Below are 17833 nucleotides of genomic sequence, written 5' to 3' on the forward strand. Positions count from 1 at the left end.
CCTTTTAGTTTTAGACTATTTAGCGCATGCTCTGTCTGTCTTACACTCTGACATTGCATATCGGCATCCCATTAGAATTTCTTAATCGTGGTGAAACACAGTTTTATATTGGAAATTTAAGGCCCAATTGGCCAAATATTTCGATCATGAAACATGTCCACATGACATTTCTTGTGTTCTATATTCTATGTTGAAAACCCTTTATAATAATTGCATATGCAAGTATTATTTTATGTAACCTTTGTAGTGAATGGTTAGTATTGAACTAATTTTGTTTTGGAATATCACATGGGTTAGTATAAGCTTCCTTGCTAAAGAGCAACTTTTAGAACAATTAAATGTTTCTGGAGCCCTTTATGAATTGATTAGTAATAGTATTAAAATACTTAATTTTTAATAAACAGGGTGTTTCGAATAATGTCTTCTTTTGACCACAAATTGGTTATTTCTATTTTTATACATAAATTTTTTCTGTTATTCATAAAAAATAAATAATTAGTTTGTTAAAAAATTGTTTTTATTTCTCCAAAACAATTACTATGTTTATTTCACCTATGGATTGGTGATTAGAAAACATCAAATTATATACAAATATATAATGCATATTTTTAATCATTTTGGTCATTAGTGCATATTTATTATCAATTTCTCCCTTCCCTCATTAAATCTATAAAAAGAAGAGATTTGTATGCAAATCTACAGTTTTATTTCGAGATTGATAAAGTTTTGCACACTTGACCTTCAAAACGACAGGAAGATCACTGTCTACATTGGATTTCGAAAATCCGCCCCCATCCTCTTTTCCCACCTCTCTAATGCAGAATTCTCCTTGATGAAATTTGGTACACGGAAAATTACTCTCTACATCTACTTTCGAAAAACTCTTCATAAAGCTTGGGCAGCACTGGGGACTTCAGCCAGAACAATACAATATTTTAACACAAGGTGCAAATTATGCCGATTCAGTAAAATACACAAGGTGTTAACACTAGAGCGACCGGGTACTGCTCTATTCCGACGACTACGGTCTTTCTAGTGTTAAGAGACCTTCGTGACTTACAGTGATTCCTGACATTATTTGGAGTTATAAATGTAAATGACGCAAAAATGTTTTGACGGCCTCTGTGATTAAGGGGTAGTGCCAATAAGGCTCTCGACTAGCTATCCGAAGGTCTCGGGTTCAAATCACGGCGTGTGCAGGGAAATTTTATTTGTTAAATTTGTTTTGTTTCACAATATAATTTAAACTAATAAGTAGTGTACTTGAGGCAAGTTCCAGTATGGAAGATACTCTCAGTATCGCCCCGATCTAAGACCACCATTTAGAATTGAAACGTTGCTTGAATAGCCAGATACTTTCCCACCTTCCTCTTCCCTATCTCCTTTCCCTCCCCACTTCCTTAAGCCTCACAACATACCCCAATTGGGGATGCCGTAGTCTCACTGGCTAGAGCTAGTCTAGAGACAGTTGGGACTCTTGCGTGGTTTCACATAGCAAAAAAATTTTGAATTATTCACTTAAAAACATTAAATTTAGTATATTTTTTCAAATTTTTTAAAATCCAAACAATCAAAAATATGTCATCATTAGACACAGTGCAGTAACCGCCCAACCTGCCACTCCGACCAAAACCTCCAAGATCACAAGGCCGGGACACTCATTCAAAGCAGCCTCCTAACTTGTATGGGATTTAACAACAACAACAAAAAAATCACTTTATTGTTATTTAACATCCTAAAATGTTTTAGTTAATTAAAAGAAATAATAAAATAAATTGAGGTTCCCATACAAGTTAGGAGGCTGCGGGAGGCTGATTTGATTCAGTGTCCCGACCTTGTGATGCAGGAAGTAAGCATCAACATTTTTACTTCAAATAACCTCAGATATCACTAAAAAAGTAAAGTCTCTAAATATCCCGTATCCCAAATTATTAAAAAGTCAAATAAACTATTTATTTTAAAATGCGTGAACATGCTCCTTCGGATAGATTATTTTTCGCGATTTAGATAGTATTATACGACTACTAAATTATCAGGTTGTAACGGAGTTTTTTAAATTCCGGTTGGTAGGTACCTACTCGTGCGGCGTTATTTTTCTGCGTGGCTGATTTAAATATTAGCGCCAAATTTTGTGTTGTCATGTTGTTCCTATCAGATGTTCAAAATGGCACCGACGATGGTACTTATTTAGAAGCATTCGTTGACAACTAACTTAAAACAAAATACCAGATATATTTTTTTAAAGTGAATAATAATAAAAAGCAGATTCCGTTGAAATTTTATTCTGAATTAGCATCCAGAGTGAATTACCCGTATTTGATTTGTTGATGATGCAAATGATTTTTCGCAGTTGCCATACTCGCGGCCACATCGAATCTGGGCCCTGGCGCAGAGTGACCCTGTTTTCTTGTTACTAATTAACAATATCGCCCGTAAAAGGAATTTCGCTACGTAATAGGGCCCCGAAAAGTGCTAGTTAATGGTTCCAAAGTAAAATATCTATTATGGAAAAGCCTACATCGAGTGAAACCCTTGGGTGTGGCTCAAGCCAATCTTCGGAAATAACACTAAACATACAAACAACTACAGGAGGAAACTTCTCAATAACCGTGGATGATAATTATACCGTTGATCAGCTCAAGAAAATAATATCAAAAAAGCTTAAAGTGCCAAAAGATCGCATATGCTTGCTTCATCGTGAAAGGTACCTTATTTCCATTTGATCATATTATACGTACTTATTTTGTTGTCAACTTGATTCCGATTACGTTTCGCTTTATTCGATGATTAATCAACTTTACTTTTGATTGAATGTTTGCCCATGATTCGCATTTTGTGGTTCTACAAGTGATTTCTTTTTGCAGGCAATTAAGGGATGGAACACTTAAAGATAACGGCCTTATGGATGGCTCCAGGATTATCCTGCTGCCTAGTGTAGAAACTGGGCTATTGGTAAGTTTGGCTTGGTTTGGTGATGGCCCTTTCCTTTTCGTAACTAGTATCTCCACTGAACAGAATAGTGGTAGAACAAAGATGTTTGTTTTACAGTTTATGCATCACAGCAGTAAATAATCAATATTGGTGTACCTTCAGTTTCCTACACTTTCTTCTCACAGATTTACTAACTTTATTTGGAATTATCGAGGTTGTAATTAACTCTTCTAATAAATAAATTACCATTCAGCTTATGTATGAAAGTACTATCTATGACTATTTACAATGACCAATTTTATTTCCACAATGCCCTAAATTTATTGTTATTTTATATAGTTCATGACGCAATAGTGTAAAATCAGTAGGTATATTACAGTCAAGCATAGTGACCCCGAGAAGAGAGGAGGCCAGCTCCATGGTCAGTCTAGTATTTATTTCATAAATTAATGCTCTCAAGACATAACATAACCTTGTCATTACATTTTGCTCATTCACAGTGTTTTTTATTGCCTGTCTCAGTCTGAATGAAAACTGTCTGCTGGCTTAACTGTTAAAAATTTTACTGCTTGCAGTGTGTAGCATGTAGGAACTACGAATGTGAAGATATATTTTGTAATTTGTTCAACAGACACAGCGCCCGGAAAGTTCTGTGATGCAAGCTTTAGAATCTTTGAATGATTCTCAAGTGAACGATTTCTTAAGTGGAAAATCCCCATTGAATTTGACAATGCGCCTGGGGGACCACATGATGCTGATACAACTCCAGCTGTCCACTCTGAACCCCATCTCCAACACCCTGGCTGGAATCAATGCGGCTCGTGCAGAGGCTGCTGCAGCTGCTGCTGCCGGCAGCACCCCTGCCCCCACCAGCAAGCCTCGCACCTTCGTCGCCCCCCCACGCTCCTCCAAAGGCACTCCCTCTACCTCCGATGAAGATTCCAAATTACGCCCTAAAAGTCCTAGCAAATGTCCTCCACCTGAAAAGTCTGATATACACACATCCACAGTAAAACAAGAACCCGCTGAGCCCAATACTGGAACCCCTGATGAAAAGGCCAAGTCTCGAACCACGGAAAAGAAAACTGGAACTCAAGTCAAGAATGCTGATGATATTAAGTCATTTTTGAGGAAGCAAGATATTGAAACCCTTCAAAATGCATTTGAAATATTTAAATCACTCGCTGAAATGCAAGAAGATATGGAAAAAGACTCTGACGATACCTCTCCAAATGATTCCAACAACCAATCTTCAAGTAGTTGTTCATCTAAATATTCTTATGATAATGAAAACAGTGTCATGGATTCATCATCGTCCAGTGCCGATTTAAGCTTTGAAGAGCAATCCCCCATCAAATCTCTCTCTAACCTCGTTTCCAGTCCTTTGAAGTCCGCTCTGCAGTCTAATTATTCTCCAGTTTCAATTCCTTTAAACAATAAAGAAGATTGTGAAGAGATGGACAAAGAAGACAAGCCACCGCCCACTATCATTCCACCCAAGTATGTTCCATTGCCGAGCTCCCTAAAGAACAACTTGATTGATAGTTTAGTAGAAGAAGATCCTGGCGAGGCCAAGTCACCCCCCTGCAGCCCGGATATCACAGACCCTATCGCCGCTAACCTCACATCCTGTCTTTGCTCAAAGTTAAATCCCAACTACAACTGCTCCACCAACTGCCATACCACCGCTCACACTATTACTAAAGTAGATAATCCTCAAAGTGTCGTGATGGAGACAGATTCTTGCGATGACCCCATTTCAGGGGATGGCATTCTTGGTGCTTATCCTGAAGACCAGTTGATCAATGCTGAGGCAGAAAAGTCTATAGATGGTGTAGAATATGATTGCGAGCCTTCCAATGAAGACGGACTTACTTCACACAATGAGGGAAGCAAGTCGGGTGAAAAGCTAGTGGAGGACAGAGAGACTCCCTCAGAGAGACAAGATGTATCTGAATCTACAAAGAACAAACGACTGCATTATCTTCTACATAAGACCTCCAAGCAAAGTAACCCTATCGCACAAAATAAACAAAAGGCCTTTATGCAATCTGTAGTCAATAAACACCTTAAGAAGAAGATGCAGCAGAACTCCAGCAACACGAGCAATGATTCGGCTCAACCATCCACATCGAAGCAGAGTGATTTTTCACATTCCGGTTATTTAAGTAATCATTTTGAAAATTTGAGTGAACCTTCGACATCCCACTGTGCAAAAGAAACATCGGTCTTCCGCGTACCCAATATTCCCACTCCCAAAAAGGTGGAGAAACCCCCACTTCTGTCTGCTTCTGTCTCTGACACCAAAGCTCTCATTGAGGCTTCTAAAAACTTAACTCAGACTCTAAAGAAGCTATCCAAAGAAGTCCTCACCAGCAAGGTGGACTTGACCAATGAGGAGAACACGAGAGCCAAGATCGGCCAAGGAGCCGTCATAGAGTCAATGAAACATCACGGTAAAGGCATTTACTCGGGAACCTTCTCTGGAACATTAAACCCAGCCCTCCAAGATAGGTATGTGCATTTTTCTTTGTTCTCATGCTTTTAAAACCCTGAAAGCAATTTATTATACTCATCGGTTATGTGAATCTAATGACCATTATACTTTTATTTGATATGATAATATTAACATATTTGTCAATGTGTGTGTTGGTTCCATTTTAACAATTTAATGTTTTTTAGGTTTGGCCGTCCGAAACGAGACATCTCCACGATTATTCACATCCTGAATGATTTGCTTTGTGCCACACCACCTCAATATAGACGCGGAGCTCGCATTACTTTTGAACCAACTCACAATACTAGCAACTCGTCAGCGCGCACCAAACAGCGTGATGCTCGCCACCAGTCCCAGTCTGCGTCGGCCAGCTGCTCCGGCGATCACCACGGGAGCTCCGAGTGTGCCTGCAGCAAGTGCAGTGGCTCCTCGGGAAAGTGTCCCTACGGTGAGTGCAACGGCCACTACCCCACCCCGGCACACAGCTCCTCCGAGTCGGGCAGCACTGACTGCTCCTGCAAGGCCCTGCACTCCTCCGATGACCACACCGCCTCTTGCGTCGCCTGCTCCATGGGCAGACTTAACGCCCCCCTCAAGAAATGTCACGATAAAGAAAAAGACGACAAGTTGAAAAGATCCAACAAGAACTGCAAGAGATGCCACTCTGTCAGCGCACTCGCGTTAGAGAACTCTAAAACCAAGTGCAAATTAGATCACCTGCGGCTCGTGATGCAGCAGAAGAAGCAGAGGCGCGAAATGAGGAAGATGAAGACGGCCCCCTACGTCACCCCCACCTCCACCTCGGTGACACCTCTCCAGACGGACGCCCCTGGGGTTATTGCTGAAGAAATTGAAACTTTAGCATAGCTACGATCTCGTAAATACTATTGAAACGGTATTCGTGTCTGAAAATCACAAAGAGTTAGTTTATTTTATTTGGTGATAGTGTTCATAAACTTTTTGAACTAATTTTTAAAAAATATGCTTTAAATTATGAAAGGATACTGAGCACCCGACAATCCGTATGTCCACCTTAGTGTGGTTACACTGGGCAAGGGGCTACATAACACCAAATACATTATTACTTTCCTTCACTTACACTTCCATGTTCATCATGAATTATTCATCTCACTAAACAGACTTCATAATCTAGTCAGATGCCTTAGGTTGAATGTTGAACATTATTATTTGGTGATTTTCCTAGAAAACTTCATAATAAATATATTATTTACTTCTACGGGATTCTGATTCTTAGCTAAATCGTCATTTTTACCCTGCTCAAGAATCCATGTGTTATATTTTCTAAATCGGCCAACATCAATATAGCTGACTGAATATTTTATTATAGTTGTACACAACTGCAAAATATGTAGTTCTTATTATCATTTAGTCATGGAATCAAATGACATCATGATTCCATTGTTAATATGTAGTCGATAATCATTAGATAGTTTCTGTTATTGATACTATTTTTGAAGGTTTATTACCTTATTTAATATTATCTGTGCAATTTATTTAACTATAATGTATGAAATACGCATTTATTGACCCCAAATTGTGCTGAATTTGCAACACTACGTCCTAAGTGCATAGAACAGTGCTGGTTCAGTCGCAGGTCTTCCATCTTGGAATAACTGCAATTAGTCTTTAATGATGGGTCTAGCGAGTATTTAAATAACGTCACGATATCTAGGAATTTTTGTATTATGGAATTAATTATCTCACAATACAACTGAAATGTTTACAAATTCAAAGTAATATCCAAAAGCCAATGAACATAGTAAATAGGTTCCGGAGAAGCCAAGTGAATTGCGTGGTAGATGATTTTTAATACAAGATTAATGAATATTTCATCCTAAATTATAAAATAAATACCTATGTGACATACGGTTTATTTGTGACAATTAAATGGCTTTTATATTTTTGTTTGAGCCGATTTTTGAGAACTTAGCCTCGGACATGGATTTAGAGCTATTATTTTTATATATGGTTATAAATATTTTTTTAGAAGCACACAAAAATAGGAAGGTGGGTTCATCATATCCATTTTTCATTAATATTTGGAGTAAAATTCAGGGGTTTGGGATCACAGTGGCCTATCTACAAAAACATAGTTTTGAGATAAACGCAAATTAACATTGTAAAGCTCATATGCCCAATTGTATCTTTTAAACGGCTGTATGTATAATAAATATGATTATGGCATTACCGAAAGCAAGCTTAACTCAAAACACCAGATTTTGTAGTTATGCCTTTGTGAACCTAAGACCCTGAATTTTTTTTTTTTAACAGATGAATTTTGTTGTTTTTATAAATTTTAATGTTAGGTATGTTAATTATTTCATTTAGATTATTGTATTAATTTTTATATCTCTTTTTCGGATTTTGTTATACTTTTGATAAGAAAAAAACATTGAGAGAAAAGAGAGATAATAATGCAGATGGTAAATAATTATTCTTATGCTGTAAAAAAATAAACATTCTAAATTATAGTCTAGGCTACTACCGTGTTATAAAAAAATAATAAGATTAGTATCATTATTATTGAATTCAATGTAGACGCTATAAATGAATGTGTATTGTGATTTTGAATTTTAGCTTGCTTTCGTAACTAAATTGTCATTTGCCTCTGTTGTCTTAAATTTGAGTTGTATTGGTATCATGTAAATGTAAATTATTGTTCTTGATGGACTTCAGTGAATTGAGAGGTTTGAGAAATAAATATCAATTTACCGAGTACGCAAAGCAATAGAAAAATGATGCCTATGTAATTGGAACAAGTATATTTAGTAAAACTTTAGTTTCTATGTATCCATGTAGAAAACACCATATTTTAATGATTGTAAAAATTAACAAATAAATACATCATTTGATTTGCATAAAAAAACAAACAAATTGCTTATTACATATCAACTTATTGGCGGCTGCACAACAAAAGAACGAGAAATATACACGGGATCAAATGGAAGATTGTTTTATTATAAAATGCGCTCGCAATCTTGACGAGCCAAATTATCACGCTTATAATAATCCTGCGAACAGAGAAAGTTACTTATTTGTTCATTGGAATATTGAAGACGGCTGCATTGGGATGCTGAGTGGAGATTCTCCAATTGAGCTTTGTGGCTTGAACTTGTCCATGCAAAGCATTGTCCTTTAGTTAACATTATGGCATATCGTGTGTTTGCACTTTCCTTGAGAGAAGATACTCGAGCAATTTTGGTCTGCAATAGTGGTATATTTGTTTATTTGGGAAGTCACTGGTTTAAATCATGAATCTTCAGGTAATCTCTTCTTGCATCTTCTAATTATCTTCTCTTTTGATCACTGTTTGCCTCCTCTTGCTTCTTTGCTTTTCTTAAATGATATAGGAGAGAATACACAAATTCCGTATGTGAAGATAAGAAACTCTAAATACAATTAAAGTGTCGATTCCAAAACTACAAAATCGAACTAAATGTAGTTCACAGAGTGGGGTAAAATGTGACAGAAATAAACAATTAAGATAAAGACACAAAACTAAAATTGAAAATATCTTTTCTCAATTTTTGTTCATTTTTATCTTCCACACGTCAGTCGGGAGAAGGCATAAATAAACCAATCACGGAGAAGGCATTTCTCGCAGTACAATCTTTTAAATGCATTAATTAGGTAAGTCCGTCAAAATATGTGTATTCTTTTGTAAACAACTGGCGTCATCTGTGTGCTCTATGTGTTATTATTAGAATGTATCTATACATTACAACTTTGGATTATTTAAACTATGAATGTCTTCATCTAACATTTATTTTGTTTACCATTTTATAAATGACAAACTCATGCTAGTGCACTTGAACTCACGCGTGAAAGCGCACGTTACCTAAACGTGAGATTATTATAAACTCCAAATGAGACATTCTACTCGTGTCAATCAATGCCTTGAATGCTTATCCAAGTTCAGTGGTCCGAAACCTTTTCTTACCAACTGTAGGTGTCAACTGTTCTGCAAACTGAAACTGACATGAAATGTCAAAAAAAGATATTGTAAAATTCTCTGATATGGTGATTATTAAAAATAAATAAAGTCCAACAAGTATTACTCGTTGCAAACAAATTACTTAGCAAAAATGCACCATAGTACTTTGTCATATTGCACACCGCTCCAGACCTGGAGGTATGTCCCATACCTCCAGGTCTACATACTCGCATAACAAAAGTGAAATAGAAGGAGTTTTATCTTAACTCTTGACAGGCCAAGATGCCAAACAAAATGTCTGTAACCAAGTGGGTCTTCTGACGACCCCATGATTTTTCTATCGTATGGGCTTTTAAACTAGAAATCCCAATTATTTGGTAACTTATGTATTTGCGCAGGAATACGTAAAATACTAAAATGATATGTCAAGTATTTAAGCTAATATAAGGAAGATAGTAATTTTGGGTACTACCTACTGCCCCACTTGGCTGCGGGATAGTAAGATGAAGCGCAAGCGACAATTCTCAAACAATCTGTTTGCAGGCCCCACTCGAAAACAACCGACATTATAATATTTATTTTAGTTCTGAAAAATAATACTAAAAATGAGATTGACGCAAATAATTAATTGTGATGTCACTTATAATCTGATAGTCCTAGCGTCTGGACGATGTAGGCCCTCTGATTGGTCAAAATAAAATTGTCTGTTTCGGGTAAATTCAGCTAACTTGAAAATTAAGACACGATTTCATACTAAAATAGGATCGCCTCATAATAATACGAGATTTCTTCAAAAGCATCGTTTCTGCTCATATAATTTTTGGATAATATCGAAGAAAATATGTTTTAGAAAGTTCATAATCCATTGGATTAATTACATTACAATGAAAATTATCCACAGTTACGTGATTATGTTTGACGTTTATAAAAAAATCACGCGTTCCTTCAATGGCCGATACCACGGCTATAGATTAGATGGCCGACAGAGCGCACCTCTGGCGGTATAAAAACCAACCAAATGAATGGCGCGAATATTTAAATATGCAGCTCACAATATTTGACTACTTACGATTAACAAGCGTTTAATAAGAAGATTTCTTCTGGAAGCTTATCACTTTGTAATGGCATTTTTCATTATTAATTATATCTGATTTTATATTGACATGTTTTCTAATTTCTAAAATTTCTAAATTTATTTGCGATGCTTATATCCTGAGTGAAGTATTTTAAGACCTGAATTTTTTATCGAAAGTGTGATCATTATTCAAACTCAGATTCAATATTTCCATTTAGAGCCCTGCGATATTCTTTAGTTCTGACTTCAAAGTTCCTATTGGTTCTACCTTTGTAAAAGAAATTACAATCATCACAATTGAGTTTTTAAACTCCTGATTTTTTTGTTTGAATTTTGCTATCTTTATTATTAAGAATATATTTCTTCATTTTGTTATTAGTGTAAAACGCCAGATGAATAGTACCAGGATTGTTTTTATATATAATTTTAGAAGTATCGTTATCCACAAACAGAATTCTACACCATTGTTTATTTCTATCTTTAGAAAGACCGTTTGAACGGAAAATGTTTAATTTTTTTATTTAGTATTTCAACTATCAATTTATTAGAATAACCGTTGTTAAATGCTATTTGTCTTATTAATATATTGTTTTATGGTTATATGCTATTTGTTTTTTTCAGGTCTTAAAATACTTCACTATAAATAATTTTGAAATTTTAGAAATGAGGAAACATGTTAATTATAAAAGCAGATATAATTAACAAGAATTTTTTTATAAACACTCTTTTAAATATTTTCCCACTTAACTGGTCTTTCCCGTCTAACGATATTGTATTTCTTAATTATTATAAACCCAGCCTACTCTTACCCCTCCCCCCTCCTTCCACTTCTTCTTTCCCAATTGCAAACTATATTTAATTTTTGACTTCGGTGTATACACAATAAAATGTAAACATTATATTTATTTATTTATTGGACAATTTGCATAGCGCCGCTTTTGTGAGATATCACCTCAGGGGCGCTATATTGTAATAATCTACCTTTATATATAGATTTTTACTCTCCTGATGAAGGTGTATATATAATCTAACTTTAAACTTTATTAGATACAGTAACAGTCTTAGGTAAAGAATTACCACCAGTTGGAGTAAAATTAACACCTTTTAATTAAACCGACTGCTAATCTCATCGCACAATTACTCTCCTTTTATTCATAAACACGGGTAAAATTAATCAATATGTAATAATCTATTATTTAAGTCAACTTTGTTATAACTATCTTTAATTGTGACAAACTAAACGATATTGATTTAACTTATAGACATTGACGATTGTAACACATATTTAAGCACTGCAAGTCTCCTATGAGCTAATTATATTAGGTACGATAACAGTTAATATCAGTTGTAGACATGTAGTCAATAATAGTGTTTCATTTGAAATAATCCATCACAAATACGTAAAATTTCATTTATTCAAACAACTGTCATTCTTATTATGCGTAAATTTAGCATGTTATTATTAATTAACTCCTTCCTGTTCCGTGTTTTAACAATATATATATACTCACCCTCTCTCTGTGAATGTTCTAATATCTATCTATTAAATGTAATTGTTGTTAATATCACTTAAAATGGGCGAAGCCCAAAAAAGAGCCGCCCGCAGGGCCTAGCAGAAAAAAACCCGCGGAGCGGGTTTTTAACTGCTAGTAATCAAATAATTGCTTTAGCAAAAGTATTTATTTTTCTTCCCATTTATGTGGGTGTTAGTGACTGGTAGCTGAAATACCCACCCTGCAATATAGGTAGGTACTCCCGTCTTATGTATATAGAATGTGACAAGGCCAACCCTGAGTCAAACGGCGCTTGGTGCAAGATAGATTTTGGTGACTCTTGTCAAAACCAGTAGACGCCTAGGTTGGAGATGACTGTATTCATTAATATTTGAATGATTTGTGTTTTCGTGCAGCGTCGTTTTTATGAAAAATAATCTCAAGGGTGAGGTATTTATTATCAGCGCCTTGGCAATTTGGCGCCCGGAGAGTACTGCTCTAATTGCGCCTAGGGCCGGCTCTGGAATGAGACACTCGTGTGTAAGCGGTTCCGATATACGTTCATCAAGCAGGCTTTCGGCACATTCGTGTTGTATGTTAAAGTAGTTAAACATGTTTTTAGTAAAAAGATCAAAAGATTGCATGAATGATTTGTGATTCTGGTAAAATATTTATTTTGGTTTTTTATTAAGTTCAAATTTTATGCATTATCACTAAATAGTATAAAATAAAGTAGCTATCCGCGTCTGTCTGTTCATGCGCTTAGTTCTTTGAAACTATGCAACTGATGTTGATAGGGTTTTCACTATCATTTAGAGAATTTCTTCCAAAAGGTTTATGTATATAATACATGCATATTATATTTATAGAAAGTACAGAAAAGTGGATTTTTTTTTAAAAAAGTTGTAAAAAATATTTTCGGGCACTTACATTGTTAACGCTGGCTAAACATTATAAGATGCATTAAAATAATGTACTACGTAAGTGTATATTTTAAAAAGGCTTACAGAAAAGTCCGCGATGGTATGTCTATCTCCTAATGATAACCCCCAGCTCAGTTATGAACAAAATTCACAGTCGAGCTAGGTACCTACTCAGATATTTGTCTACCACCTTGCACGTGCAGCCAGCGTTTCGAACTCAAAGTTTAGTGACTATAAGAAATCGATAATAATAATAATTTTGATTTCTTCTACCCTTCAATTCGTGTCATATACATCGTTTCGTAATAATATTACTGTTACCTATTAGCAAACTCATTTATTATGTATTATGAAATGCTTATGTACTCTGGATTGAGCACACAAGAAATCGCTTATAATCACCCGCCCTTATAAGCGCCCTTGAGGTGATTTTCTCACAAAAACGGCGCTATATAAATTATCCAATCATTATTAATCACATAAAAATAAACAAATATGTGTTACTTTTTGACTTACAAATAATATACAAGCAAAAAAATTGAGAAAGAGTTTTAGACGGCAGCAGACAACTTTGAAATGCACTCTTTTTTGCAAATATGTTTTGGTTGGGTAATACATATTTTTTTTACATGTTATTTTTGAGATCAAATTGTGTGTTTTTATACCGTAAAAAAAAAAAAACTTAAAATCATGAACATACATCAAAACAAATCTAACATCATTACAGCGGCGAGTAGCAGGCGTCCCCGGTGCGGGCCAAAACTGTTGGTAAATTTTGCCAACATTCGCGGCCTGCACACAAATTTAAATTCTGTTCATCACCATCTTTTGTCCCAACGTCCCAACCTTCTTTTCCTATCCGAAACTCAGATAGCCGAGCCGCCAGACTCCTCCTATCTGGACTGCCCGGGCTTTACTCTTGCTTTACCTTTATCAAAAATACCAAGAGCTCTGAAAGATCTACGATACGAAGATAGACTCAAGGAACTAAGATTACCAACCTTACAAGAAAGAAGAGAAAGGGGTGACTTGATCGAGACTTTCAAAATTTTATCTGGACATTACAGTTGCCTTAGCATCCAAGAAATCTTCACTACTAATAAAAATATAAATCTCCGTGGACACTCAAAAAAAATTACCAAAACGCCTTTTGCATCTAATCCTAGAAAACACTTCCTTGCAAATAGAGTAGTGGATGCTTGGAACAAACTCCCACAACATGTCATCGATGCAACAAATATAAATCAATTCAAAGCTCTATTGGATTCTCATTTGGAGAGAAGAAAGGACTTAGTTCAAACTTAAAACAACTCAATTACTGTCAGACTTGTTGTGAAATCAGATATGAGCGCATCAGCAGAATGCTGCCTGCTCATTACATAATAATATTAATAAGCAAGTTCCGACTCAAAGGAGGAGTTTGCCTCTATAATCGAGCTGACGTCAACTGCGTACGGCTATTGAGTCTGGAAAACTCCAGATTCGACGTAATGTTGGTGCGCGTCAATCTTGCCAGTACGGCAAGATTCTACGCATGTTTATACCGCTCACCGAACCATAGCGAATCAGACACTTCCGAACTCTTCAAACATTTGAGCGATACTATTGATGATCTCTTGCCCCGCTACCCTTCGGCCGAGTTTATTGTTCTGGGAGACTTCAATGTTCATAACGAACCATGGTTGAAGTTCTCAGGCCCAACGGACTCGGCTGGCCGACAGGCGGAATCCTTTGCCATTTGCTACGGATTAGAGCAACTGGTTCAGGAGCCTACAAGGGTTCCTGATGTCCAGACTCACCGCTCCAATCTGTTAGACCTATTCTTAACTACTGTGCCACACGGTTATAAGATTGACGTCACAGCGCCTCTGGGATCATCCGACCACTGCCTAGTGACGACATCAATCCCCGTTAACCTCAGACCAACCAATGAGAGGCTGAGGAGAAAAGTGTGGCACTATAGGTCAGCAGATTGGTTCGGTATGCAGGCCCATTTCAACGCTTTTCCGTGGTCAGCTGTTTTCGGACTTCGGACCCTTCAAGATGTGCCCAGGAGATTGGTGAAGTCATCAAATCGGCGATGGATGGCTTCATACAATCGTCTACTAAAGAAACTGGTGTGGGCTCAAAGCCGTGGTTCAGTCGACAATGCTCCGAGGCAGTTCGACGAAAAATCGCGGCTTACCGAGCCTTCAACACATCTAGAACGCCCGAAAGCAGATCAGCATACAAAAAATTGAATCAAAAAAATCAAAAAAGAGAATCATTAATAGGTCAAAATTCGAACACGACCTGCAGATCAGCAAAAAGCTGGCTGCCTGCCAGCATGGCAGCAGAGCATTCTGGTCGCTTGCGGGCTCAATAGGTCGGAATTTTTGCAAACCCAGTTTGCCACCTCTTACCAGACCTGACGGCTCACTAGCAAACACCACCACCGAAAAGGCTAACCTATTAGGGAAAATGTTTTCGGAAAACTCGACCGTCGACGACGGAGGTGCTGTTCCGCCGTCGGTTCCTCACTGCGGCTTCTATATGAAAAAGCTGAGGATCCGGCATCGGGATGTACTCCACGTTATACGGGGGCTCGATGTTAACAAAGCTAGTGGACCTGATGGAATACCTGCCCTGGTATTGCAGAGGTGTGCTGCGGAAATAGTTCCAGTTTTGACAAAGCTCTTCAAAATGTCCCTGAAGTGTGGCACTGTGCCCTCTGGTTGGAAAAAAGCGGTCATTCACCCTATTCCCAAGAAAGGTGAACGCTCCAACCCGGCCAACTACCGCCCCATAGCGATCACATCAGTTCTGTCCAAAGTGATGGAACGTGTGATCAACGACAAACTGCTCACATACCTCGAGAAGAACAAAATTATCAACGACCGTCAATACGGATTCCGGCGGAACCGCTCGTGCGGTGATCTTCTCGCGTATGTGACGCATGTTTGGGGGCGGTGCCTGGAACGTCACGGCGAGACCCAAAAGGTCGCACTAGACATATCCAAGGCCTTTGACCGGGTCTGGCACCGAGGACTTGTCAACAAATATCCTTCTTACGGACTTCCCGCATCCCTGTGTACGTAGATTGCTGACTTTTTAAGGGATAGGTCGATTCAGGCGGTTGCTGACGGTTTCACCTCTTCCTCACACTCTATAAATGCTGGCGTCCCACAGGGATCGGTTCTGTCTCCGACTTTGTTTTTGTTGCACATCAATGACCTTTTGACATGTGCACCGATTCATTGTTACGCGGATGACAGTACAGTTCATGATAGCTTTTTGTTTGACAAGCCCCCAAAGGGCACACAAACTCCAACGGCTCGGAGGGCTTTGAAGCAGAGAATGGACGGTTATCTCGAGAGTAGGGGTAAAAATAATCTCGTCAAATTTAATGTTTCGAAGACCCAATCCTGTCTGATTACGTCTAAAAGGGATCCAAATGATAATCTAGTCTCCTTCAACGGAAGCAATCTTCTGAACAGGCCTTCCATTGATATGCTTGGTGTAACTATAAGTGACCAGCTCAGGTACGGGGGCTCCATCGAAGCCAGAGTAAAGTTGGCAGGGCCCGCAGATACTTTAATAGTACACAACTGCTGACCCTGTACAAATCGCAAGTGCGCCCTACTGTCGAATTTGGCAGCCATCTCTGGTCCGGAGCCCCAAAATACCTGAAAAAAACCCTTGACTCTGTGCAGAAACAGGCGGTCGGTTTGATAGATTCCCCAATCTTAACAAACGGACTGCAATCTTTAGAGCACAGGCGTCAGGTAGGTATACTGTCCTTGTTCTATCGGTATTACAATGGAAGATGCTCTGAGGAACTAGCGTCAATGATCCCTTCGGCACCGGTGCGTAGTCGGGATACACGCCAAACGCGCGCCCAACATTTGTACACGGTTGACATTTGTCACATGAGAACGGGTCGCTTCTACGATTCGTTCTTAAGTTCAACAGCTCGGCTGTGGAACGAGCTGCCGGCCTCTGTGTTTCCTCCCTCCTACAACATGGGACTCTTCAAGACCCATGTTCACTCCTTCCTCTCCACAAAAAGACCCTCCAAACAGCATCCCCAAAGATGATATAGGTCCTGAGGGAAATTATTTTCTTCAAGGCCTCCTGTGTGGAGTTAATATAAAAATAAATACCATTCTCTAAGACCTGAGCATTAGAGGTAGATTGTTTTTAATATAAATTAAGATATCTTATGTACGGGTGCAAACCCATAATTTATATAGAATAATATATCTTATGTAGGGGCGCCAACCAATAATTCATCACTATATTCAAAAGTGTTTTATTCAACAATATTGAAAATAATGACATCTATCGGTGTGAATTTTCTAAATATATTTTGAGAATACCCTTATTCTCAAAATATATTTCTATCTATGAAACGATCAGCAAAAATATGCTATAGAAACCAGAAGCGGCCCGTGACTGTAATTACCAGCAGTGCATTTCACTTTTAAAATGTACCTAGTCTGTAATTTAGGTGGAGCAAATTAATGAATGGGAACACCTACTGCAATTCATTCTATCTTCTAAGTTATATTTGTAAAATAACTGATAAATAATACAAAATTATCTCGAAAATAAAGGACACTCAATTCATCGTTGAAAATATAGCGAAACCGTTTGATTTCACCGCGAACGAGTTCCAATGTGTTAATGTTGTTGCGTTAACATTGAACATTAGTATTTCTAAGCGAATCCATTCCAAACGCATTGGATTACGCATGATCAAAGTGATGCAAAATTGACTCGCCGTCAAAGCACTTCGATAATGCACGGATGGGTTATGTATCTGCACTGCTCTAACACGTAATTTGACGTTAAGAGTGTAATCTGTCTCGCTCATGTCACCGTTTCGGCTACTTCGGGCTGTCTCGATACTGCCCGACGCTGTTTTAGTAGTATGGTAAAAGTTGGTTTTGTGCATATCTGGGTATGCACGACCGCTTG

The 17833-nt window shown here is 37.6% G+C and overlaps 1 protein-coding gene across 1 annotated transcript; it reads left to right on the forward strand.

Annotated features, from left to right (window-relative positions):
* The first annotated feature begins 2336 nt into the window (after positions 1 to 2336).
* stx (ubiquitin-like domain-containing protein stuxnet) lies at positions 2337 to 9151 on the forward strand. The gene is made up of 4 exons (XM_089633066.1): positions 2337 to 2704; positions 2865 to 2952; positions 3563 to 5445; positions 5614 to 9151. Exons 1-4 carry the CDS (start codon positions 2505 to 2507, stop codon positions 6293 to 6295), a joined length of 2853 nt encoding a protein of 950 aa, XP_089489192.1. The 5' UTR covers positions 2337 to 2504; the 3' UTR covers positions 6296 to 9151.
* Positions 9152 to 17833: the final 8682 nt, after the last annotated feature.

This window comes from Hesperophylax consimilis, chromosome 1 (genome assembly GCF_061612785.1).
Source record: "Hesperophylax consimilis isolate HC1 chromosome 1, BYU_Hcon_1.0, whole genome shotgun sequence".
In the NCBI taxonomy this organism is placed as follows: Eukaryota; Metazoa; Arthropoda; class Insecta; order Trichoptera; family Limnephilidae; genus Hesperophylax; species Hesperophylax consimilis.

Excerpts from the sequence above, each read along its gene's own strand:
- stx (XM_089633066.1), top strand. The coding sequence starts at position 2,505 with ATGGAAAAGCCTACATCGAGTGAAACCCTTGGGTGTGGCTCAAGCCAA. Across the intron at positions 2,705-2,864 it reads TGCTTGCTTCATCGTGAAAG|GCAATTAAGGGATGGAACAC; the intron begins GTACCTTATTTC and ends TTCTTTTTGCAG. Across the intron at positions 5,446-5,613 it reads AACCCAGCCCTCCAAGATAG|GTTTGGCCGTCCGAAACGAG; the intron begins GTATGTGCATTT and ends AATGTTTTTTAG.